Raw genomic sequence first — 24,748 nt, 5'->3', positions numbered from 1 at the left:
AAAACAAATAGTCCAACATGATATCAGCTCTCTTGATCACCACATCAGTCGCATACATATTTGTATATAGCCTAAGCATCTAAAACTAGAATAGTCAACCTTTTAGGGAACATGAATTTCCACGATATTACATTACATAAACACTTGCACGTTTCCATCTATATCCTCGACTGAGCTATCAAGAAATGTCTGAGAAATTACCTACGAACTCAGTCATACAGTGTCTATCTATTTCGTTGAGCAAAGAAATCCTGGGGGATAAGGTTTTGAGTTTGAGGAGAAGATGTACGTCACTAGGCCTCTTTCTCAGCTGCTAAAATTCCCCGAATCTCTTGCAGCGCCTCCTGAGGGTCCGAATTCTGGATTCCTGGTAATCCAGGATCAAGAATCCGAGACATACTCGTGTTTCGGGTGCTGCAAGAACCGGACCCTTAAGGATTTGCCTTTCCCTCAGAACAAGGAGTTGACTGTCAAATACACAACAAGCTCAGGAGATAGCACCCATGTTTCCCTCGATCCAGTTTTCTTAATCCCCGTTCTCAATCAGCCATTGTCGTCTAATCGCTACTACGCTATTGTTCCACACCGGAAGCACAAAGGGTATGTGCATTTGTACTACGTCATGCATCAAGCATTTTCTTCGTTGAAGCAGATTTCACATGTTCATGAGTTTATGGATCACCTGATCTTGGGAACTTGGTATTGCAGCTATGTATAATTCATTAACTTGCTGTCAGAATAAGATGAACAAGAATCCAACCTTAGTTCTGGTTCTGGAAGATAAAAGATGAAAATAACTGTTGAAATTACTTGGTACTAATACAAAGTGTCAGGTTGATTTAGCAGAAACATAATCGAACCTCAAGAATTTACTTCTGATGTTACATCATAGATTTCAGATATTAATCAGCAACAGGTATATATGTAGATGAGCTTTGCATAAATGTGGTTGAATTGGATTTTTCAGGGAAGCATTCACCTGCTCCAGGGAAGAAGATAAGGCCACCTGCTGTTTCTGTCGTTGCGTTAAAGACGTAAAACCAAGGCTGTTAGACCCTCACAATATATATCAGCAACTTGAGATAGTTCCATACGAAGCACTCTGCAGCACAAGGGGGAGCTTCTTTGCCAAATCTGTAGCACCAGATGGTTTCCCCCCTTACTTCTTCCGACGAAAAGGGTGGACGATCTACACCAAGACTCCTGACAATTTCAGTCTAGATACAGCACAAGGGCTCGACTTCAACCTTCGTGCTCGTTGTCCAGGATTTGACTTCCCTCCATCACAAGAAAGTTCAGAAACGTTAGTCGTGGGAAAATGGTATTGTCCCTTCATGTTTGTCAAGGAGGGAACGGTAAGAGATCAGGTGAAAAGATCAATGTACTATGAGATGACAATGGAGCAAAGATGGGAGCGGATTTTCGCTTGTCAGAAGAATACTTATGGCAATCAGGGGAATTCTGTGGTGATTGATGCTTTAGTCGATAACGAAGAAGTGTTTGTTGGTGGGAGCAAAGCTGTGTGGAACGAAAGAAGTGCGCAAGATGGGGTGATCTGGTTTACGAGCTATGGACTGGGGGGAGAGCAAATGAGTGTGGGATTGAGAGTTGAAGTAATCGAAAGAATGAAGTGGGAGCAAGCCAGAGGTGGTTGGGTGGGCGGGGGAGAAAGGCAAGCAAGGATTAATAAAGTTGAGGAATTGAAAGAAGGCGCTGAATGGAGTGAGTTTGGATGCTATGTTTTGGTTGAGAGGTTCAATATGAAGAGAATAGATGGAAGTTTGTTATTGTCTTACGATTTTAAACACTTTCATCAGATGAAGACCAAATGGGGATAGATCAATGCTTAGTTTTGTTTCTTATAAGCTTTTGCCTGTTTGTATGTGGAGTTTTGCTTTGTCGTGTTGGTTTTTTTTTTCTCTTCCTAAGTTTGATGATTATGTAATTGAGTGAATCAGTTTTCATTTGACATAAACAAAGTATATGTTTTAATGTTTTACAGACTCCCATATTGGTGGAAAGAGGGTGCTGGTTTATGTTTACTCTGATATCAACAATAACATATGATTATAGGCAGGAGCGACGCACAAAAAATTGAACCAGCACATATGTAACACAAAGCTCTTTGTCTTTATTGATTGAATAACACAATACACTCTGAACCTCTTTTTCCTGATAATTACTCTGACCTTATTATTTAAACCAGTACTGGGTGGTCTAAACATAGAAGGTGAAACATTCTAGGCATAATCACAAATATTTTGGTTAGTTACAGATTATTCTGTTACATGTTCGATGAAAGCTAAAATATAGGGAAAATGTTTGAAAAGCATTATCGATTATTCTCATGCATTATTGCTACCAATCTAATCAGCTTCTGACGTATTATAATACCTGAAACTCTTTGTAGGGAACACATAAAATCTAATCCAGTTGTTTGAGAATTTAGCAAGTTTGATCAGGTTTAAAAGATTTCTGTACCTTTACTATATAGAATAATTTATACTAGTACTGATATAGGAGAAGCGTGAAGAAAGAAATCCAGGGGATTTTGAAAAAAAATGTATGTGACGAGGCCTCTTTCTCAGTTGCTAAAATCTCCGGAATCTCTTGCAAGACCACCTGAGCATCCAAATTCTGGATTCCTAGTAATCCAGGACGAAGAATATGAGAAATATTCATGTCTGGGGTGCTCCGAGAACACGATCCTTAAACACTACTTGCCTTTTCCTCAGGACAAGGAGTTGACTGTGCAATATACAACAGGCTCAGCGGACATTGCTGTTACTCCAGTTTTCTTAATTCCTGTTCTCAATCATCCCTCGTCTCCAAACCGCTACTACCTACTGTCCCACGTGGAATGTGCACAAAGGTATGTTTTGCTTTCTACTATCTCTTGTTAAACTATTATGGATTTTTTTTATCCCTTTATGATGGTTTTATGCCAAGAGTTTGATATTGCAGCTATGTTTACTTCATTTAACTTGCCAGGTCAAGAATAAGATGAAATATGATTTCAACATTTGTAATTTCTACAATTGATGCGTTTTTAGACGCAAAATGCCCAAACAAGACAAGGATCTGCAACCTTTTGTATTGGTTCAGGTCATACCAACCCGCCTGATCAGGTTAACTTGGAATACAGGCCCTTACAGGACACATGGCATAATCTAGCAAGGCCTGGTGTAGTGTCTGAGAAACTGAGTAACATTCATGAGATACCCATCAACCAATGTTCGACTACAGAACGACCAGCTAGCTGAATGACCGTCTAGGTTTGACCATTAGACTTAGAGCTCGAGCGTTAGCAAAATGCATCAGATCAGGGAAGATCTGATGACTCGATCAGATACAACAGTCAAAATATTGTAGTACTGACATGCTTAGCAAAATAAGAGTCCTAAGATACTGCTAGTTAAGTTAAACATATTATCAGTAGATATATGATTGAGATGAGCTTTGTATAAACCTTGTTGAATTGGATTTTTCAGGGAAGAAGACAAGGCACCTGCTGTTTCTGTCACTAGTTAGAGACGTAAGACCAAGGCCGTTAGACCCGCACAACATGTATCAACAATTTGAGATATGTCCATGTCAAGCACGTTCCAGCACAAGGTGGAGATTCTTTGCCAACTCTCTAGCACCAGATGGTTTCTCTCCTTATTTCTTCCAACAAATCGGGTGGGTAATCTACGCCAGGCCTTGTAAATTCAAACTAAGTATAGCAAACGGCCTCAACTCCAAACATCGTGCTAGCCTTCCAGAGTTTGACTTCTCTCCATCACAGAAAGGTTCTGAATCATTAGTCGTGGGGAAATGGTATTGTCCCTTATGTTTGTCAAGGAAGGAACGGTTAAGGATCAGGGGAAACGATCATTGTACTATGAGATGACGATGGAGCAAAGATGGGGGAGGATATTCGCCCGTCGGAAGAATACTTATGGTGATCAGGGGAATTCCGTGGTGATTGATGCTTTAGTGGATAACGAAGAAGTGTTTGGTGGTGGGATCAAAGCAGTGTGGAATGAGAGAAGTGTGCAAGATGGGGTGATCTGGTTTACGAGCTATGGGCCGGGCGGAGAGCAAACGAGTGTGGGATTGAGAGCGAAAGTAGTCGAAAGAATGAAGCGGGAGCAAGCGAGAGGTGGTTGGGTAGGCGGGGGAGATCGGCAGGTAAGGATTAATAGAGCGGACGAATTGAAAGAACATGAGGAGGGTGAGTTTGGATGCTATGTTTTGGTGGAGAGATTCAATTTGAAAATAATGGCATGGAAGTTTGGTGATGAGTTATGATTTCATGCACTTTCATCGGACCAAGACCAAATGGTAATAATGGACCAAAGCTTAGTTTTGTTTATTTACGAGTTTTTCCTTGTAATAACTACACTTTAGTTTTGTTTGTGTTGGTTTTTTCTTCTCTTTCTCTTCTCTCTCTCATGTACTGGCCGGTCTGCTTATGAACAAAGTGGGTTCAATGTTGTAGTAAATACCCTACGTTTGGTCGAAAGAGAGGGCTGGTCTCAGTCTAACATCAAAATTGGCATTTGGCTGTATGCAAGAGAGAGACACAAAAATTTGAATAGTTGGTAAATCAGAACATGGGATTTCTTAAAAGTCGGGAATGAACGTAGGATGATGACCTCATAACTAAATTTTGAAACAAACACATTTTTATTTTAATCGAATCAAATCAGTCATAAATTTTAAATTAAAAAAATATATAATTACAGAGTCACGTACCCTGTTGAGGTGCATTTCAGCTTAAGTTTGGATTTTGGATTTATAAAACTGAATCAAATTCTAGATGAATTTTGAATTTTGTCCTTGTCCTGAACGTGCCACTTCAAAAAATATTGGAAAGTATGATCACATATTAAAATATTTTAATATTTTTTTTAATATATGTATTTACAAAATAAATTGTATTTAACGTAATATTAATAATTTGTTCAACATTGATAAATGACATGCCTATATTTTATTCTAATTATATAAATTAATTTTTATTGTTTGTTCGTTTTATATTTTTATGTAGTCAATCAAATTAACTTTGAAACGGTGGATATGTTGTGAATTGTATTTCTAAAAGAATCAATAAGAAATAGAATGAAATTGGGATGAATAAATTTGTAATATATGGACATGCTTTCTCAATAATCATTTTATTTCTCAAGATATTCTTTGCGTTCCTTTCATTAAGATTTAAGTTCCAAACATATATAAAATTAGAGAATCATTTAATTATAGAATTATGTTATTGCACAACATTTCATCCTTAATTACATCAAGAAATACATAATTGAACACTACCCAAAAGAAAAAAAAAATTAAAAAAAATGAAGAAATGATGAGTTAATCACTTTATAAACAGCACCACCAACCAACTTCACCGCAGCCACCACGTGTAGCGCTCACCACCCGATCTAACGGTGCAGAAGTCGAACACAATCAACTCCCGGTGTAGCTCCGCCACGAACTTAGGCTGCTTCAGATTACTCCGGCACAACGGGCACGTCCCGTGCCCACATCCGATCCACCTATCCAAACAAACCCTATGGAACAAATGGCCACACCTCAGTTCTCTAACCTCATCTCCTTCATCAATCTTGCACAGACAAACAGCACATTCTATTACATGATCTTCAGGATTCTTGCTCTCAAACTCCCTTATCGACAGTTCATCCACGTATTCAGGCAACCTAGTTGCATGGTGCTGGAAGAAGGACTGATGGAGAAGATAATCCCATGCCCATTTAAGCTGTGTAGCGATCAAAACTACGTAGTTTAGCAGGGTTGATTGTGGTACAATCCGAAGCATTTTCGTGGAGATTAGGATGCTCTGAAGCTGCAGGATTGTGTAATTAGGACAATCGTGTTTCTGGGATCTCCGAAATTAAAAGCGTATATTTATAGGCATATTTGGAGGTTTTGAGAAGAAAAATTGCATGTTGAGGTGACGAATTTTCTTGTCTTGTATTAGACCAAACAGAATTTTCCGTTGATGAGTGCACGGATTTTCCAGTTCAAAGGCCGTCACCTGACTTCTAACTATAAAAATTGCAGTCAATTAGCAGTATATGATTTCTGGGCTTGTCATTTTTGGATAGGTTGGTGGGGTTTCTTTTCTATATATGAGTTTTATTACAATCTTGTTGATTTGCTTAATACTAATTAAGGAATGGAGTGTGTTAAGAAGAATACTAGAAAGTTCAATCCAACGCTATCGTACGTCAAATAGTTAGTCCAAGTTTCACTAATTGTTATTAGGGTCAATAGTTTTTAATAGGAGTCATAGCACGCAATATATACCTGTCTTTTTACCTTCACATCATCCCTTAATATTTAATGATAAGTTAAAATTATTGACATAGTAAATCATATCAAATGTATTTTAAATCTTATATATATCATATATATACAATAAAATCATCTTGACAATTTTAGTCATTTTTTAATCAAATTAATCAGAAAATTGCATGTGGCTTTTACATGATCTAATTGAGTTGGGGACTAGATCTGGCAGAAAAAATGACTAAAAATTTTTGTCATTTTTGCATAGATTTTGTTTGACATGGTTCACAATAGTTATTCATTTACAAATGATTCTTAGTCATAACTATTAATATTGTAATCAATAGTTATTTTTTTTAATGTGTGGAGAATTAATTATCATTTCTCTTTTTAATTAATTAAAAATGAATTTATTGGGGGTAACAAGATTAGCATATTTATGTAGTGCAGGCTTTAATATTCTATTTGGCTTTCAAAATAAAACCTATCATATTGAGCACTTTCGTGGATGCTGAGGAAGAACTCTAGAGACATATTCAGGTATGACGACAACTTGGCTACAAAAGAAATGGGGAAATTAAGACTGTCTATATGTAAACATCAATTGAATTATGTCATAATAAAATGACACAAAAGTTTTAAAATTCCACCTCTATATGTCTGCGAATTGATGAACTAAATTAAATGATGGAAAAAGAAAAGTATGCAACTGAAAAAGCATTTTATATACATACATAAATATATATATGCAGCTCAAATGAGTTCTAAAGAAGAAAAAGGGGAAATCGTGATAGTGACTTGAGTATTTTTATTGCTTCGAGATAAATTGATTGGTATTTACATTATGTATACTTGATTCGGAACAGAAAGTCAAGGTGTTCTCAATGATAGTCTAATTTCGAAATACTTGAGAATCTGATAAGAAGGATGGACAGATTGTTAGGTTTAGTAGAAGGTTATCAACAAAGACTATTTGATGTCTAAATCAGTTGATGTGAGATCAAATGAAAAATAAAGAGTGGTTTGTTCAAAATATTATTGATGTACCTTAATTCAAAATAGCTGTGAATATCAATATTTACAGGATCAAATATTTGTAATTGCATGAATCCATGTAATATGATCTTAAACTTTTAAGCACATGATTATCGATGATGATAGTCTTGGGTGAACTCAGGCAACTTGATCGACCCAAAAGAAGGGATTCTATACATAAAACATGCACACGGAGTTTCAAATCCAAAACTCTCAGCCACAATGAAGTATCACAACTGCAAGATTTCACATCTTCCATGGCTACAAACCTTTGGGATCTTGATACTGAATTTCAAAATAATACATAACTTGTTCCCACAAATTCAAAAAAAATTACACATTTGAATCGAAAAACACCCTTTCAGTCCTTAAATCACAATTTGAATAAAAGAATTGAGAAATAATTTTTACTTTCAAAGATTATAATTTTTTATTTAAATTTATACAACATTTATCTATCTGTATATTTTAATCTTGTAAATATTATTCTTACACAGTCAAAATTTGTACGAAGCCATATAACAATTCAAAGTTCAAACTAATTATGATGAAATATTAAAACAAGATAATATATATATATTAATTATAAGAGATAGATATGGAGAAATTGGAGGTGGTGGAATGTGTTAGAGAATGCAACTTTCCTTGTCCAGCTTTGAACATTTGAAGGGAAGAAAATGTACATACTTGGGTGTCATAAAATTGATCTAGAAGGACATATGTTAAACATGGTTTATTTAGACTTTGACTAGGAGAGGAGGGCTACAGCCTCAAATCAGACACATTTACACATCTCCCACTAGAGATTTTCTTTCTCATTGGTCTTCACTGTCATCAATTTTTATGAAGTTTTGGTCCATCGCATGTTGCTCAAATCACATGTCCTTAACTGTTAGCTTCATTATGGGCTAAGAGTTTTGGTCCACTGCATGTCTTGGTAGTCTCATGGTCTCTCACTATACGTTTTATCTTTTTTGTTAATAATAATAATTCATTAATCGTTGGTTGTTTTTAAATATAAAAAGTTGATCAATCGTATTAATAATTTTAAATTAAAAATTGTATTCAAATAAATATAATAATAAATTATTATAAAACAGACAATAATTCAAAACTAGAACCTACAAATTTTTAGATTATAATGCCTCAATTTTATCGATATGCACAAAAATGGATTAATTCGTATCTTTAGCTTGATACTTAAATTGACTCGTGCCCAACTAAAATTATTTCAACTTATATAATGATGGAGGAAAAATAAATCGTATTACTGAAAGAAAAGAAGAATATCTCCTTAAAAGGAAAGCTTGTAGTCAAATCTATCAAATCATTGTAATAAGGTAGATTACTAAAATAGCCTTGGTAGACAAACTGTAACCATGTAATAAGTAAGGGACGAAATGGTACTTCACCCATACATGTTCAAAATAACGTAACTTTGTAGTAGTGTAAATACCCCATTCATTTATAAAAAGGGGGGAATGAAATCACTTATATCAAACTCTAGCGAAAGCATGTTGAATAATACCCCTTTAGTCGATATCGTTATTTTAACAATATCATATAGTAAAAAAATTACAATTTAAATTTGAAAATTAACTAAAACTTAAATATTCACACCCATGGACACATTAAGTGCAACTTTTCCAGTTAATATTGCTTTTTCCTTTTTCAATACATCCCATTTCTAAAGTAGATTCTTGAATTAAGATTATCAATTGGTTTTTTTTTTTTTAAAAAAAAATAAGTATATAATTATGTGAATATGTCAATAATTTAAGTAATACGTCAATTTGATACAAGTACTTAAAAATTCGAATTTGTTTATGAAATTTTAACTTTAACAGTTAAACCAAAATATTATTTGTATTATTTTTAAGAGTTGACTACACTAAAATAAACATTTTCTAAAGGGTTAATTGCACTTTGCACTCCTTAACTATGCATAAAATGCATTTACACTCCTAAACTATATATAACAAATAGCCCCTCATGATATATATATTATTTTGTTTACGGAAATGTCCTTATTATTTACACTCCTAAAATATATCTATTACAATCATTCTCATAAATATAATCTAAATTTATTATAATTTTTATTTAAAATAAACACTATCCAAAATTTATAATTTTATATTGAGTATAGAATCTGTATAAGATCCATAAATTTATAATTCTTATATTTTTTTTACAGAATTGATAAAATATTTACCTAATTTTTGCATGTGTTGTTATATATATTGAACTTTTTTTAAAAATAAATTATCAATACAAATTTAAAATATTACATTGAACATATATATACTGTAAAGTATATAAATCTATAATATAATTAATACATAATATTTTATATTTTTTTAAGCAAGGATATGATATATTTTTATTATGTAGACATGTAATTGAATAAAAATTAAATTATATAACATACTTTTTTATAATATTATATGCATTATGTATCAACACATCTTTTAAATAACATAATTTATTTGTAAAATATATTTACATTATATTGAGTTTATAAATATTTTTTGTATTTCATAATTTATAAAAAATTATAAATTATAAATGTTATTTTTAAATAAAATATGAATAAAATTTTAAATCACTAAAAATAATTTGGAGGAGATATTTAAATAATACATATTTTAGGGAGTAGAATAAAAAGTATAGAGGTAAGTGAGAAGGGTATTTTTATCTTATAAATGCCGAATTATATTTTATCAGGGGTGTTTTGTTATTTTTATATTTTGGGATGTAAATGAGACAAAATATATAATTTAGGAGTGCAAAGTGTATTTGACCCTTTTCTAAGATATTATTTTTAGAAAACAATATAGTATAAGAATTATGTTGTTTTTTTTGGAATATAGTATTTATGGAGTAGTAAAAGTTATGTTGTCGTAACAATATTTATAATTTGTAATAAACTATTTCATATGCATAAAGAAATAATAAATCTGCCCTTGTTCTTGTGTCTTACTCTGTTTTTTTTTTTTTTAAAGAAAAATGATAAAAAAAATAAAAAATAACGAGAGAATGATATATTGGCATTGTTGATGGTAGAAAAGGAAGAAGAAACAAGAAACCAGAAAGAAAAAGCAGCAAAATAGGGGAAGCTGTTTCGTACTTTTTCTTTGTACAACAAAAATTGTGTTCTATTCTCAAAGCTAACAACAATGGCATCTGCTGCGGCAGCTAGAGCAAACTCATCTTCACTCTCTCACACGAACTTCCAAAGATTAAATTCTTCCCACAAATTCTCTATCAAAATCCCATTTTTCTCAGACCCGCCAAGCCCAAGAATCGTTTCCCTTCATTCCAACAACCCCAGCCTCGATTCCATGAAAATGGATCGAGCTGTATCCGGGTTCGGATCGGGTAGCGGAAGTTCGGCCCATGCGCACTCATCTTCATCCCCTGCTTCCGCCATTGATTTTCTCACATTGTGCCACCGTTTGAAGGTACGTGGGAATTTCTCTATTTGCGTGTTCTTGCTTTTTTTCCGGTAAATGAATCTTGTGTTGTTTCGGTGATGTATATGATGAATTTGTTTTGTTTAGTGTTTACTTCTAATGGTTCTTCGCTTGTGATTGGCGGAAAGGGGTTGAATTTGAGAAGGTTTTGACGTTTGAGTAACTTTTTATCGTGGTCAGTGATCTTAGAGTAGGTGATATCTTTGGTGAAGTATCACTTTTCCATGTTGGCATGTTCAATTGTAGGTTTTTACTACAGAGCCTAACTAAATTGAGGAAAAGGGTATAGGAAATGATGGCAGAGGGTTGTACGCTGGACAATTATATGATAAAAAGTAGATCCGAAGTTGGAACCCTTTTTTTGCTTGGGGGGGGAGGGGGAAGTCTTTTCTGGATATAAAGGAGAGATGATGTTGTAGTGTTAGTATAATTTATTGCGGGTTTGCATTTATAGGAACATTATGTAACCACCTTGGTTAGAATTTGTTTTGTCAATTAAAACACTTCAAAGATTGTATGTATTCTTGTTGTGTAAGCGAACAGTAAGAATGAACTATGCAAATGTCTTCTGTCTAGCATATTTAATGTTGCATATGGGTGGCCGGGTGGGGATCTACTGTAGGATGATATGTGTAAAGATAAGAAATATATGAGGGCAAAGGAATTTGCTTTTCTCAAAGTAACTGTGTACTTAGTTTCTGCCCTTACTTGGAGTTTTCACTGTTGAATCTGGCGGCATTGAGAAGTTTCAAAATTCATATGTCATATGATAAGAGGTGTATGGTTTTTGCTTAGTATTCTTTGGTGCCTTTAGATTGCAAACATTTCTAAAAACTAAGATTTGTTATTGTTGGAAAAATCATTATCAATATAAATTCATCTGGTGGATGTATAACCTATGAACTTGGTGTCGAAGTGCTTAGCACGAAAATAAGGAAATTAAACGGGAAAGAAAAAGAAGGAAAAGGGTCAATTTTCTGTTTCTTTACATGTATCAATGTCTACTTAGAACTTCTTGTAAGTTCCAAGGTATCAGCCACTGAGATACCGTAGTTACTTTTTTAATGGTTTATATCTTGAGAGATTGAAACAGTTAGCTGTCAAGTTATTTGTGTTTCAGTAGGGATGGCTTTAGCCTTGCTCTCTCTCTCTCTCTCTCTCTCTTGCAGTCTACAAAACGAAAAGGATGGATCAATCATGGCATAAAGGGTCCTGAATCAATAGCTGATCATATGTACCGTATGGCATTGATGGCTTTGATTGCTGATGACCTTCCTGGTGTTAACAGGGAAAGGTTAGACTTGTATTGATTTTTGGGGTCATTTCATTTGCTGCTTTTGTAGTAATGTATAATTTGAGATTATGTTAACTATTATTTAGGGGCTGATAAATGTAGCATGTTGCATACAAGGAAGCCCCAATATATGTACCTATTTTCTAGTCGAACGCATCAAAATTACTTTATTCATGTTCAGCTTGTGGTATGACTTATAAACTTTGTTATTAATATATGAAACAGGTGTGTCAAGATAGCAATTGTTCATGACATTGCAGAAGGTATTTCATAGTTCAATTGTATTCTTGGCCATATATTCCTATCGTTGCAAAATATCACTGCCCTTTTTCCCTTTTAAAAGGATAACTTTATCCATCTTTTCTCCTTCCTACACCCCCTCCCCACTTATCGACATATAACCTTCTTGCCTTGTGATAATCATTCAGCATTTTTCAGCACATTTATTTATTTATTTAGTCTTGCTCCAGCTTTCTGTTCTGTCAACATATGTTCTAGCAGTTGACAACATGCGGTTGCTTTTATAATTTTCTTGATCAAAATGCTTCCTGTTGGAACCCAAATATGGTTAGATTAGAAAATTCTTTCTGAACGGATATCATTAGGCTGGGATTGGATTTGTTCTTAAAAGTCCATAATATGTCATTATTCAGTAAGATAATATTACGGCTGGAAGACATACGAGTATTAATTACTTTTTGATTATGAGAAAATGATCGTCGTAAAAGAAATACTGTATGGAGGAGAGTGGTTGGAAGAGATCGAACTTGAATTTGGTCCAGCTGCTGGAGGATGTGTTAAAAAAAGAAGAGGAGGTTATGGCCACGTCCAGTGGGACTTGAAGTTTACTGTATGGAAGACATACACTAATATTACGTCTGGAAGACATATGAGTCTTCATTACTTTTTGATTATGAGAAATGATCATCTGGAAACTTTACTATATGGAGGGGAGTGGTTGGAAGACATACGAGTCTTGAATTTGGTCCAGCTGCTGGAGGATGTGTTCTAAAGGGAAAAAAAGAAAAGAAACAAAGAAGGTTATGGTCATGCCCAGTGGGACTCGAACCCACAATCGCCTGATTAGAAGTCAGACGCCTTATCCATTAGGCCATGGGCACTTCGATGAGAACTTTATTTATCAATTTTTTATTTTCCTTTGTTATCTTTTTGACAATTAAAGAAATCACATAATAGATTAACAAAGGGAGGATAGTGTTTACGGCAACCATAGGGGCAATGTTTTTGTTAACCATATCAATAATACAATTGAACTAATACAACCATTCTAGTTTGCATGAAAAAATTCATTGTATCAATTCATAAGAAGTGGTGTTAGCTTGTTTTGAACGCAAGTACTGTGGCAGTTCTACAATGTTGACATACACGTCATATTCTATTTTGCAGCTATTGTTGGAGATATAACTCCATCTGATGGTGTGCCCAAGGAGAAAAAGAGTAGAATGGAGCAAGAAGCGTTGGATGAAATGTGCAAGGTTCTTGGTGGGGGAATGAGAGGTTTGACTAAGGTTTAAGGTCCATCAATAATGTGAATTCCATGTTCTTCTTGTTGTATCAGTTGGAAAATTTGTCCTTTTGGCAGCTGAAGAAATCAAAGAACTGTGGCTAGAGTATGAAAACAACTCATCTTTAGAGGCCAATCTTGTGAAAGATTTCGACAAAGTATGTAATGCTGCATTTGTTTTCCAATCTTTAACTTGATTCAATTCCTAAAGCGGTTTGTTCTAATTCCATTAGGATTCAAATCTATGTGTCCTCGTGTTCAAGTTCCTCAACACATACCTGTTAACCTTTCAGCAATTTTCTGATAATTTTGTACATTTTACCATGAGTTTAACTGAAATATGCCTTTTTGTGTCGCTTTTACAAGTTCTGGTTTATCCTGCTCGGCACCCTAAATAAGTTTTCTTCAACCCTTTGGAACATGTCACTGCAATTGCAGTCACCTTCAAGAAATGTAACTCCTATCTCGCATCGATTCGCTGGCAACTAATTGTACTTCAAGGATAGTATATAAAGTAAAATTTGCATCATTATCTGTTCTTGTGGTCTCTATTTAATCCTTTGAAGCAGAGGAAAGATCTTAAATGTTCAAAATAGCAATAGCCTTTCTTTTTTCTGTTTGATGTGTAGAAGATAAATGTTCATTAGCCTAACCTGCTTTCACTTCTACCTTGCCATTGTTGAATGCTGCTCCTGTGTGGTGTGAATAAGACTGCATGTGCATTGATCTTAAAGATTCCTGACTTTGATTAACATTCAAATGGTATACTAAACAACTCTATGCGTCTTCAGGTTGAAATGATTCTGCAAGCATTAGAGTATGAAACGGGTAAGTTCAAGCCCTGAAATATTACTTTGGACTAGTAATAATAAGAAATCGTTTGTGAGATTTACAGTGATACCTTATTTATATTGTTTTGTCTTTTATCACTGTACGTTTGCTGTTTATGTTTGTTGTCTCGACAATGTTATTAACGAGACAATTTAATATGACTATAAGCTCAAGTCGGTTCGTTGGATTTGTTATAGTAAATGCATGTTGCTCGTCTTTTCATATGAACATCTCTAATCGATATTCTCTGTGCACCATGTAAATATTTGGTGAAATAAGCGTACAATTTCTCTATAGCTTAAAGCCAATTCTAAATTGTGTTATTGAAACTCTCCGGCAGAGCACGGGAAGGTCTTGGATGAATTCTTTTTGTCAACTGCAGGTAAACTGATGAATTATTGACTCTGAGACTGAACTACAAAGTGTATTGAATTCGTCAGTGACTTGTGTTTACGTCTTTGTTTGATGAAGGGAAAATTCAAACCGAAATTGGCAAAAAGTGGGCAGCAGAAATCACTTCAAGGAGAAATTCAAGATCAGCGAACCGGCCTAACTAGTTGAGTTTTAATGACATGTAATCGAGTAATTAGTCGAGGGCTGTCTCCATTTTGACGTAATCCCTGGTCGTTTACCGTATTTCAATGTCCGAGTAATGCTAGGAACGGGGACTAAAAAAATCATACTGTAATGAAAGCAAACGTACATCACTATTTCCAGAATACTGGACCTTACACTCTCCTGTTTTTTTTACCTTGTTTTTGTTTTTGCTAATTCCATCTTCGTACACGTTCGTAAGTTGTTGTGAGAAACTCTGTATCTTATCCAGATCATCTCGCAGGAGCAGTTGTTGCCAAACTTGGTTATAGATATACAGTTGTAATAATCTTGCAGGAGAGTAAGATTAATTCTTATGTGTTATAGACAAACTTGTTCCGCAACTTTTGAATTTGTTCTTGTTGTGAATTCAATCAACGCAACAATTGAAAATTATTATGGTTGAAAGAGTGAACAAGGGATTCTAGTCGGACAAAAAACTCAAGTACAAATATTGTTGCAATCTTTAAAATAAGTAAAAGGACCTCCTTTTCAATGGACTGATTTCTTACTGTAGCGTTTGAAATTTTGACCATCTTGAGATGTTTCGGACATCATCCACGAACACAATGCAACATCTTCCACGTCAGATCATCTTTTTGGCTCCAAAAAAGTTTTACTACTGGGCAGTGGCACATGCCAGCCACGTGTATTTTCTATCAGTTTTTAATATTTGAGTTGACACATACTCAAAATTATTCAAATATTTTTATTTTGGTACCTACCTAAATTATGAAGAACTGACTATGCATATTCATATTGTGAGATTAAAAGTGGAACTTTGTCATGATTGTTGTTAACCACGGTTGAACTAGGACATGTTTGTCCAAGGTTTTGGGATCCCTTTCATTTTAGAATTAGATTATTTAATAGAAAAATATAATATCTAAGTCATAACCCCAACTTGTATTAATGTCCACCACTTCTTTTTTTGGTTAAATGTAGGTTTCGTTAATAAAATAATATCATACAGTACAACAGTGCTCAACTGATGTTTTCTCCCTCGACAAGCCAAGGAATGCGGTAATGTCCTCCACTTCACTAATTAAGTTCTTGAACAACAGGGTATCAGGACTTTATTTTAAAAATACAGCCATTTTAGCAAGCCCTTTAAGTGCATATAATAAGTAATTTTTTATATTTTAAAATTATATATATACATATAAGTGAATATATTATATTTTAAAAAAATAGAAAGAAAGAAAGAGAAAGAGAAGAAAATCAATTTAAGTTATTATCAACATAATAAAACAGTTGTTGTAGTGGTCTTAAAATGACGTGGAGTCATTTTTATTAAAAATATATCTATATATATAATTTTTAAAATTATCTAAATATGAGTATAATTATTATATTTAAAAATTGGTGAAGCAATATCATTTATCATAGTTTGTTGGTGTAAAGGGCTTTTTTTTTTTTTATATTAGTATGAAAAAGAAAATCCCGACATTTAGTTTAAGAATAAGAAAAAGAATATAAAAAATTCTTGAAATAAACTGTTATATCTAAAAGATCTCAATTAAATACTTTCATTCAAGAAATTCATTCCATCAACTTTTCATTTAGAAGAATTTAATTACTTCTTTTCCTTACATCATGAGTTATTTTGTTTATTGATCTTCAATTTTAAAAATAGGTCTCCTATTAATTGCATTCATTTATTTTAATAATTTCTTTTAGTTTAATCTTTGAACATCATATAATTTGTTTTCCAAAATATTCCATCAAATAATTTTCTATAAACTTTCGCAATATTTAGCTCCAATCACTAAATTACAACAATCGATGAATTCATTTATTGTTCGAAAACGAGCAATTTTGATAAAAGTATTCGAAGCATTAAATGTCTCACAAACTCAAAATAAGACTGTTTTTTTATTTAAATCTTTTCTCCTTGTTATTTTCAAATTTCTGTTACATCCTCGTAACATTCAAAAAAATAATTTAATTTAATTTTAGGGAGTAGGATCACAAACATTAGACTTTGAAGATGATAATGAATAAAATAATATATGGTGAATTATTAAAATTGTGTAGTAAAACTTGTTGAAAACTGAGATAATAATGAGAGTAGAAGAAAGATAGAAATAAGATGAGTGAAGCGGGTATTTGTCGCTGAGTTTGATGGAATGATCACACTTTAAATTTGACGTTCAACTCAAGCAATAATGCTCTCCACAGGCGCAAATTCTCATAACGACCAACATTCTATTATTCCTCCAATCTCACACACATACACATACTATGAAAATTCCAAAAATTATTCGCATTCCAACAATTGATTGCGATCAGTTTTCATTCGCATTGCTGCAAACCTCAACGTCACTGCTCCTCTGCTGCCGCCTTTCTCATTCGTTTTCTGTTTTTCACCGACCCCATTTTCCGTGTGTCGCCCTTGATCTTCCAACAATTCGGAGAGGAAAGGAATTAAAAATCAAGGAAGAAAATCCTCGTCTGCGTCCTTCACTAGAAACTAGCTGCACCCGTGTTGCGGAGGTTGTTGGTGGAAAATGAAAGGTGAAATTGTGCGCCTTGTGTCCGGTATATGTCCCTCCCGAACGTGATTCCTTTTGCTTGATGCGATTTGGATATTTGAAGGCTTTTGTTTGAAGAATTATAGAAATAAAAAAAAAAAATATGGGTTCCTGGTTTCTGGTGCCAAAGTTGTGATTTTGCTGCTACCTATAGTGATTGTGGGATTCTTGGGTTGTGCGTATTTTTTGTGTTTAATGATTGGAATTCAGTGCGTGATCGAGATTTTTCTTCGCGATGGAGGTTAAGCGAGATGTGGGCGGCTGGTATTTGTTTTGGGTTGGGAATTGATTACTGGGTTCGGTTGCAAGAATTGATTTCTGGAAAGTTTCTTGGCGTTCTTCAGTGGATTTCATTAAAGATCGAATATTATTGGCAATTTCGATGATTTTTAGTTCTGTTAATTGAAAAGTAAAATTTGCTCATGCATGATTATTGATGTACCGCGTAAGATGTGTTTTAGTTTGGACGGAATTGTATCCTTGTGAATATTTTTGGTTGCCGGAGAGCTCAATTTGTGCCAGTACACCACTTTTCATAGGATTGTCAATGCTAGGATAGAAATGGTGAAAGTAGATTAAGAGGATGGTTAGACATATCCCTTCCCAAATTCTCCATCAGCTTCCTCACTCTCCACCTCCTAGTGCACATATAATTATTATCTCTCCGCTCTGACAATCCCCTCCTCCATCAGTGTAAGCCCATATTCTCCATCTTTGGCCAGACCTACCATGGGTGCTGCATCCCCAGCATCATCGCCACCCGCAACTGCAAACTCTCCACCATCTTCAACCAATACAACATCTGCATCAGTAAGTCCACCATCACCTCCACATTCTAGTCCACCGCCACAAGCTTCTAGTCCTACTCCAACTTCACATCCGCCCTCCAAGTCTGCATCAACCGATCCACCAGATAATTCAGCACCGCCTCCAAAGGCTTCTCCTAATTCACCACCTCCACCTCCACTTCCGTCATCTAAATCCCCTGGAAGTCCACCTCCATCCTCCCCTCAGCCGCTGAATAATGCTCCACCTCCGCCTGCTAAAATGTCCCCAGAAAGCTCCTCTCCACCACCACCTAAGTCCCCAGGAAGCTCCCCTCCACCACCAACATTTGTGCCTCCCCCTAACTCGGCCGCAACTCCACCCCCTTCACTTTCTCCGCCACCATCTTCAAATTCAGCTCCAACATCACCATCTCCACCATCTTCAGATTCTCCTCCAGCATCACCAGCACCACCTGGGGTACCATCTCCTCCCTCTATTGTGTCAGCACCATCCAAAACAACTCCTTCACCAGGTACTCCAAGCACCCAAAATTCCATTGGTGATGCATCACAAAATTCAGAACCCACAGATGGTGGACACATTACTACTGGAGGCACAGTGGCAATTAGCTTTGTGCTTGGCCTCATGCTCCTTGGTGTCTTAGGATGTGTAGCATTCTGTTTCTGGAAGCGAAAGAGGAAAGATACACGACATAATGGTGGTTACATAGTGCCAACCCCTGTTGGTTATTCTCAAGAGTCAGGTGAAATTTCTAGCACTATTATCAGATTTTCAGCAGTACACATATCTCTTTATGTATGGAAAAAAAATTTAGGAAGTTTTATGGACATGTTCGCAGACTCTGCCTTACTGAAGGTGCAAATGGGAGCAACCGCACCTAGAAATGGAAGCTCTGGCAAGGGTATGGGCCATTCACCCGGCGACCCTGGTGGATTCAGCAGTTCTAAGTCATGTTTCACCTATGAAGAACTAGTTGAGGCCACTAATGGATTTTCTTCCCAGAATCTCTTGGGTGAAGGTGGATTTGGGTACGTGTACAAAGGAATCCTTGCAGATGGTAGAGATGTAGCAGTTAAGCAGTTAAAGATTGGTGGAGGACAGGGGGAGCGGGAATTCAGATCTGAAGTCGAGATAATAAGTCGTATACACCATCGTCATTTGGTAGCACTTGTCGGTTATTGCATTTACGAAAGTAGGCTGCTTGTGTATGACTATGTCCCTAATAATAACCTTTACTTTCATCTTCATGGTAAATTTACTGCTCCATATTGAAGGAAGAAGTGTGATGAAATGGTTCTTGATATCTCTATAACTCATTGTCACAACTCACATGTTTCAGCTGAAGATAGGCCTCTTTTGGATTGGACTACACGCATAAAGATTGCCGTTGGTGCGGCTCGTGGAATCGCTTACCTTCATGAAGATTGTAAGCTGATTAAGTTCTTCTTTCCCATTTTACATCTTTAAATGTATCATCTTTGATAGAACGAGTTTTTATTTTCTTTTCTTCCTTTCTCTTGGATCATGATAGGTTACCTATTCGCGTTGACTGCCTTCTATTCTGTCAGAATATGTTAGGCGGTTGCATATTTGATGTATGATTGAATATGAACCCAAAATAAATGGTAGACCCATGCAAGAAAAGACCATTTCCAAAACACTGAGAAGAACGAGACATGTAGTACTGATAATGATATTTGTCTAATTATGAAGCAATTTATGTCTTGGTTGCTGCCTTGTGTACTCTTGGTGATAAGAACTTACAGGGAGCCTACTTTATTTGGTCAATATTTCTCTTCTATTAATTCCTTAGTTACTTCTCCTTTTTGGAAGAGATGCCAAAGACACTTGAGGCGTGTTAGGAATTAATGACACAGAATATGATCCATCATTCTAATAAGCGATCAATTTGTAACGTTAGAAAATTCTGAATTTTTGCACTGTTGCATTTCCGATCTCCAATTTATTCTGGTATTCTGATCTTTTAGATGTTGATGACATTATGTGTTATTTGCTTGAGAGAAGGAAATTAGTTTTCTCTAACATATTGGTTAATCTTCAGGCCACCCTCGTATTATCCACAGAGATATCAAGTCATCAAATATCCTTTTAGATAACAACTTTGAAGCGCGGGTATACCTCACTTACAGCAAATTCTATATTTTTGTCTTTTGGAATATATATGTAATATCTACTTTTCAGGTGTCTGATTTTGGACTTGCTAAATTAGCTATGGATGTAAATACACATGTTACGACACGCGTAATAGGAACTTTTGGGTAAGTAGTTGTCGACGACTTGTCTTAATTTAAAATGCAAGCAAGTTGAAGCATCAAAGGACTTTAGTAGTTAGCTTGTCCTTATTTCTAACGCTATTTTGGATTTCAGATACATGGCTCCTGAATATGCATCCAGTGGCAAGTTGACTGAAAAGTCTGATGTATTTTCCTATGGAGTTGTGCTCTTGGAGTTAATTACTGGACGCAAGCCTATAGACTCATCTCAACCCCAAGGGGAGGAGAGCCTTGTTGAGTGGGTAAGTTAATCATACATAATTCTATTTATGATTGCAGAGCCTAGTCATCAAATGACCTATTGATACCTTAAAATGCATGACTGGATTGGCCATTTCTGAGATTAATTGATTGAGCCATTCTCATGCATATGTCTCGTAGCATGAGTTTGATTATCCTTTAACTTTGGCGCTCTTTCTTCGTTCCTGCCACTTAGTTATTGCTAGTGAATGTTATTTTTTCAGCAGTTGGACTAAGGTGTTTCTGTTGTAATAATTAGCGGTCTAAACTTTCTGATAGTTTTTCATCTGAAACAGTTTCTATATATGGACTTGGTTGTACATTAGGTGAAGTCAAGATTCAAACATAGAATCAATAAAGATGTGTAATCTGGATTCATCAATGGGATGGTCACCCTATCACATCTTCAAGCTTAACATGCAAGTTGATAGCCTAATATGTCAGCTGTGAATAAGGGAAGGCTTCTTGAATTGAATGTTAGTGATGATCTTAAAAACCTAAAGAAATAAGGAGAAGTGAGAGTGTCTTGCCTGCTAAACTTTCAGCCTTCACTGAGATCCAAAATGATTATTAGACTTCTGACCCCCAAGCAGAAGCTAGGAAACAATCCTTATGAAAGGTTCTGGACTTCTGTCTTATGGAAATAAATGTTCGAAATCTTCAGCTTAGTGACTATGCATAAATAATAACTACTCAGATGTAAATTACCTTTTTCAGGGTGTAACATCTCCATCATCAGTACAAACCACCGTTTCCTGTATTTTTCCTGTAATTGCTAACCACAGTGTATTCCCAAGATCAGAAAAATCAAGAATGTAGGTTTTTCAATCTTTGTCAAACTGGGATCTCCTTTGAGGCTTTTTCTTTGTTTCAGCAATTATGACAAGTTACCTGAACGAACATATGTTTCCTATTATAATTGAGACGAAGATCTAGAATATACAGTAGACCTGACTATGGAAAAATCTGTATCAGTGTGTCCTATCTCCCAACACAAGTCAGACACACAACACATAGAGTTTTAAAGTTTACATCATTTTAACACTTTAATATGCAGAATGAAAGAATGCACTTCCGTTGGTTTGGATTGTATATTGGATTTTATTGCTAAATAAACGTGTTCACCGTAGTGCTTTTCTGGTACTGGTCTTCTCAGCCCTGAAGCTGCATGATTGTCCATGTCAATTTCATGGATTTTGGTACGTTCAATCATGAAGAAGTCCTACCTGCTTTTCTCATCCTCTTTTAATGTGATGATAAGTAGCTAAGTTATAAAATCTTGTGCTTGGTGGTTGTTATTTTCATCCTAATCACCACCTAGCCTTAAGTTGCTCTTTACTGTCACACAGCTGCAGATTGGGAGCAAGTCATAATATAGTGCTAGAAATACAAATATTAGCCGTCTAAGTTCTTTCTCTTTCAGGCTCGACCTTTGCTAAAACATGCTCTCAAGAGACAGCAATTTGGGGGGTTGGCAGATCCAAGGCTTCAAGGACAGTATGCTGATGCTGAGATGTTCCGGATGGTTGAAGCCGCAGCAGCGTCTGTGCGCCGTTCATCTGTAAAGAGACCCAAGATGGGACAGGTAAAACAACGTTTTTGGTTGATCAGAGTGATCCCCTGGGAGATTAGTGTCATTATTACTGATTATATCCTACCTTGAAATTACAGAGGTCTCCCTTTTCAAATGAAAACCTTATAATTTACCTTCACTTGAAATTAGACAAAAAATAATTTGAATAATTAGACCCCTTTATCTTCTAAATAGAATATCAACATCTCACCAAATTTCAAAAAATTACCACTTGTTCAACAAAGCCTTCAAGCTTGGATGGCTGTTGTAATGTAAATAACCCTGTTGCTCTCCAATTTATATTTTTGTACACTTGGTTTTTTTCGGTTATATGCACTGACAGAGTTTTGCCACTTTGTCGACACTTTCCAGATTGTGAGGGCTTTAGAAAGCATGGTTACCTCGGATTTAATAAACGGGATGAACATTGGGGAAAGTGAAATGTTCAGCCTTGGAGAACAGTCGGCAGAAATTAGATGGTTTAGGAGGATGGCATTCGGTAGTAGAGATAATAGTCCAGGTTTTTACAGTCCAGATAGCTGGAGTAGCGGGAGCAGTCATCGTAGCGGGAGCAGTCATCAGCACAGCAGTTGAACAGAATAAAGTCCAATGAAGCTGAATATGTCGATGCGGATGAGTAGATTCAACGGCAATGCATGTGGGAAGTGTCGTCTCACTCAATTCTGGGGTATCTAATTTTGGAGATTCGAGTTAGGTGTTATGGGGGGAGGGTTGGTGATTGTGTGTCATGTATCATGCGAAGTATGTGGTTTCTTTTTTTCTTTTTTCGGGGGGAATATTTTGGGTGTACATAGTAGAAAAATTTTGATCTTGTGTGGTAGTAGTGTGTATGTATTTGATGAAGTTTGTCCAGTTTTGCTCTCAATCAGCTTCAGCTCTCAACTCATTGTCTGTTGGAAAGCCTTTGTATTACAATAACCCCGACTCTCATTAATTACTAATACATCCATTAATACCACGTATTAGCCTGCCTAAATTGTCTCTACAACTCTGCCTTACTACTGTTAATGGATAACCATAATACATGTTAATTTTTGAATTATAAATACCTTTTTTGAATTAACAATTGACTAACAAAAATTCGCTCCTGACAATCCATCATAGAGTATTTATATTAATTTTTAAAAAATATTTATAATTATAATTTACTCTTACTTTCAAGTTATAGTTTCCATGATATTGTCCTTGATGCGATGCACATGCATAGTCGGCTCCTCAGATCTAATGCCTACATTCTGCTTCTCCTTTTCTTTTTATTTTTATTTCAAAATTTAAAAGCAGTCACACCCCTCACTATACTCTAGTTAAAGGAGGGGGTGGGGGTGGGGGGGTAGGTGCGGTGCAAAAATAATAATGAGTGCATGAAGTAATAGTGGGTGGCGTGGGAACGAAAGGGGGTCATGAACTTGGTAGGAACCTTCTTACCACTGCCGCTGCTCACACACTTCTAATTTTAATTCTTTATTATAAAAAAGATTCTCTTTTACTTTTAAAACCTTTGAATTTTAATTAATATCATATTGATGTTTTCTCATATATTTATTTGAGCTTCACTAAAATAAAACTATCATATTATTTACTTATTTAAGTTGGAATATTAATTTTTTATTATACAGTGGTAAAAAATGCTATATAACCTATAATAAGAAGTATAGCGAAAAGTGAATTTATTCTTTTTTATGTTAAAGCATAAACTATTAAAGAAAAAAAAAAAAGAGTCTATTTTCGTACATGTAGGTAGAATTTTCAAAATCAAAAGAATAACTTTTACAGATTTTAGAATGAAATATTTTTATTATCAATCTTATAGGGGTTAATTAACTAAGAACGAACCATTTAATGGTGCAATTAATGCATTAATTTTCTTACCTAATTGTTCACATTAAATTGGTTGTTTTCTTACATAATAAACGTAGGAAGTAACTGTAATAATGTATACATTTGATGATTTACTTCAGAACATTTAAAAGCGCTTTTCAAATGTTTTAAGAATTCAAAAGAATTATATAAACAAAATATACCGAATAATAATGAGAATAACAGAAAAAAAAATAATTTGCTTATTTGATTTTAGCATCCACCACGATTTTTTATACTATTTTCAATTTTCAGTAAATAGCACGAAATACACTTTAAAACAACATTATCAATTATATTAAATAAAATACTTACAATAGTACGCGACTATTGATTGTATATTTTTTATTTTATGCCATAAAGTGTCCTAAAATGTATTGAATTTTAGACCAAT

The 24,748-nt window shown here is 34.9% G+C and overlaps 4 protein-coding genes, 1 non-coding gene and 1 pseudogene across 8 annotated transcripts; 4 read left to right on the top strand and 2 right to left on the bottom strand.

Moving 5' to 3' along the window:
• The first annotated feature begins 121 nt into the window (after window positions 1-121).
• LOC105156443 (uncharacterized) lies at window positions 122-1,999 on the top strand. The gene is made up of 2 exons (XM_011072567.3): window positions 122-600; window positions 968-1,999. The coding sequence occupies exons 1-2, from the start codon at window positions 284-286 to the stop codon at window positions 1,836-1,838; spliced, it is 1,188 nt and encodes a 395-aa protein (XP_011070869.1). The 5' UTR covers window positions 122-283; the 3' UTR covers window positions 1,839-1,999.
• A 141-nt stretch (window positions 2,000-2,140) lies between these two features.
• LOC110011279 (uncharacterized) lies at window positions 2,141-4,497 on the top strand (annotated as a pseudogene).
• Window positions 4,498-5,386: 889 nt separating this feature from the next.
• Window positions 5,387-5,818, bottom strand: LOC105156745 (E3 ubiquitin-protein ligase RHA2B). Its single transcript, XM_011072963.1, has one exon. It carries the CDS (start codon window positions 5,816-5,818, stop codon window positions 5,387-5,389), a length of 432 nt encoding a protein of 143 aa, XP_011071265.1.
• A 4,567-nt stretch (window positions 5,819-10,385) lies between these two features.
• On the top strand, window positions 10,386-15,202 carry LOC105156442 (5'-deoxynucleotidase hdd1). Of its 3 annotated transcripts, XM_011072565.3 has the most exons (8): window positions 10,388-10,790; window positions 11,972-12,096; window positions 12,322-12,359; window positions 13,504-13,614; window positions 13,700-13,779; window positions 14,413-14,449; window positions 14,793-14,834; window positions 14,924-15,202. In XM_011072565.3, the coding sequence occupies exons 1-8, from the start codon at window positions 10,506-10,508 to the stop codon at window positions 15,007-15,009; spliced, it is 804 nt and encodes a 267-aa protein (XP_011070867.1). In that variant the 5' UTR covers window positions 10,388-10,505; the 3' UTR covers window positions 15,010-15,202. The 3 variants fall into 3 exon arrangements, with proteins under 3 accessions (XP_020547807.1, XP_088734109.1, XP_011070867.1); XM_020692148.2 differs by lacking the exon at window positions 14,793-14,834 and having other exon boundaries at window positions 10,386-10,790; XM_088877983.1 differs by lacking the exon at window positions 14,793-14,834 and having other exon boundaries at window positions 10,386-10,790; window positions 14,835-14,947.
• TRNAR-UCU (transfer RNA arginine (anticodon UCU)) lies at window positions 13,145-13,217 on the bottom strand. Its single transcript has one exon. It is a non-coding gene; the product is annotated as a tRNA-Arg (tRNA).
• A 1,958-nt stretch (window positions 15,203-17,160) lies between the features above and the next one.
• Window positions 17,161-23,473, top strand: PERK9 (Protein kinase superfamily protein). 2 transcript variants are annotated; one of them, XM_011072564.3, is made up of 8 exons: window positions 17,161-19,111; window positions 19,208-19,561; window positions 19,709-19,795; window positions 20,432-20,502; window positions 20,572-20,648; window positions 20,758-20,905; window positions 22,327-22,488; window positions 22,849-23,473. In XM_011072564.3, exons 1-8 carry the CDS (start codon window positions 18,310-18,312, stop codon window positions 23,068-23,070), a joined length of 1,923 nt encoding a protein of 640 aa, XP_011070866.1. In that variant the 5' UTR covers window positions 17,161-18,309; the 3' UTR covers window positions 23,071-23,473. The 2 variants fall into 2 exon arrangements, with proteins under 2 accessions (XP_011070866.1, XP_011070865.1); XM_011072563.3 differs by having other exon boundaries at window positions 19,208-19,618.
• Window positions 23,474-24,748: the final 1,275 nt, after the last annotated feature.

This window comes from Sesamum indicum, linkage group LG2, assembly GCF_026168435.1.
Source record: "Sesamum indicum cultivar Baizhima isolate 11 linkage group LG2, ASM2616843v1, whole genome shotgun sequence".
NCBI classification, from domain to species: Eukaryota; Viridiplantae; Streptophyta; class Magnoliopsida; order Lamiales; family Pedaliaceae; genus Sesamum; species Sesamum indicum.
This window is presented reverse-complemented; position numbering and strand designations above follow the sequence as displayed.

Bases quoted from the DNA above. Each gene is read 5' to 3' on its own strand.
- PERK9 (XM_011072563.3), top strand. From the start codon at position 18,310: ATGGGTGCTGCATCCCCAGCATCATCGCCACCCGCAACTGCAAACTCT. The intron at 19,112-19,207 runs GTGAAATTTCTA...ACATGTTCGCAG, and splicing joins TGGTTATTCTCAAGAGTCAG to ACTCTGCCTTACTGAAGGTG. The intron at 19,619-19,708 runs GTAAATTTACTG...CACATGTTTCAG, and splicing joins CCTTTACTTTCATCTTCATG to CTGAAGATAGGCCTCTTTTG.
- LOC105156745 (XM_011072963.1), bottom strand. From the start codon at position 5,818: ATGCTTCGGATTGTACCACAATCAACCCTGCTAAACTACGTAGTTTTG.
- LOC105156442 (XM_011072565.3), top strand. From the start codon at position 10,506: ATGGCATCTGCTGCGGCAGCTAGAGCAAACTCATCTTCACTCTCTCAC. The intron at 12,360-13,503 runs GTATTTCATAGT...TCTATTTTGCAG, and splicing joins TGTTCATGACATTGCAGAAG to CTATTGTTGGAGATATAACT. The intron at 13,615-13,699 runs GTTTGACTAAGG...TCCTTTTGGCAG, and splicing joins TCTTGGTGGGGGAATGAGAG to CTGAAGAAATCAAAGAACTG.
- LOC105156443 (XM_011072567.3), top strand. From the start codon at position 284: ATGTACGTCACTAGGCCTCTTTCTCAGCTGCTAAAATTCCCCGAATCT. The intron at 601-967 runs GTATGTGCATTT...TGGATTTTTCAG, and splicing joins CCACACCGGAAGCACAAAGG to GGAAGCATTCACCTGCTCCA.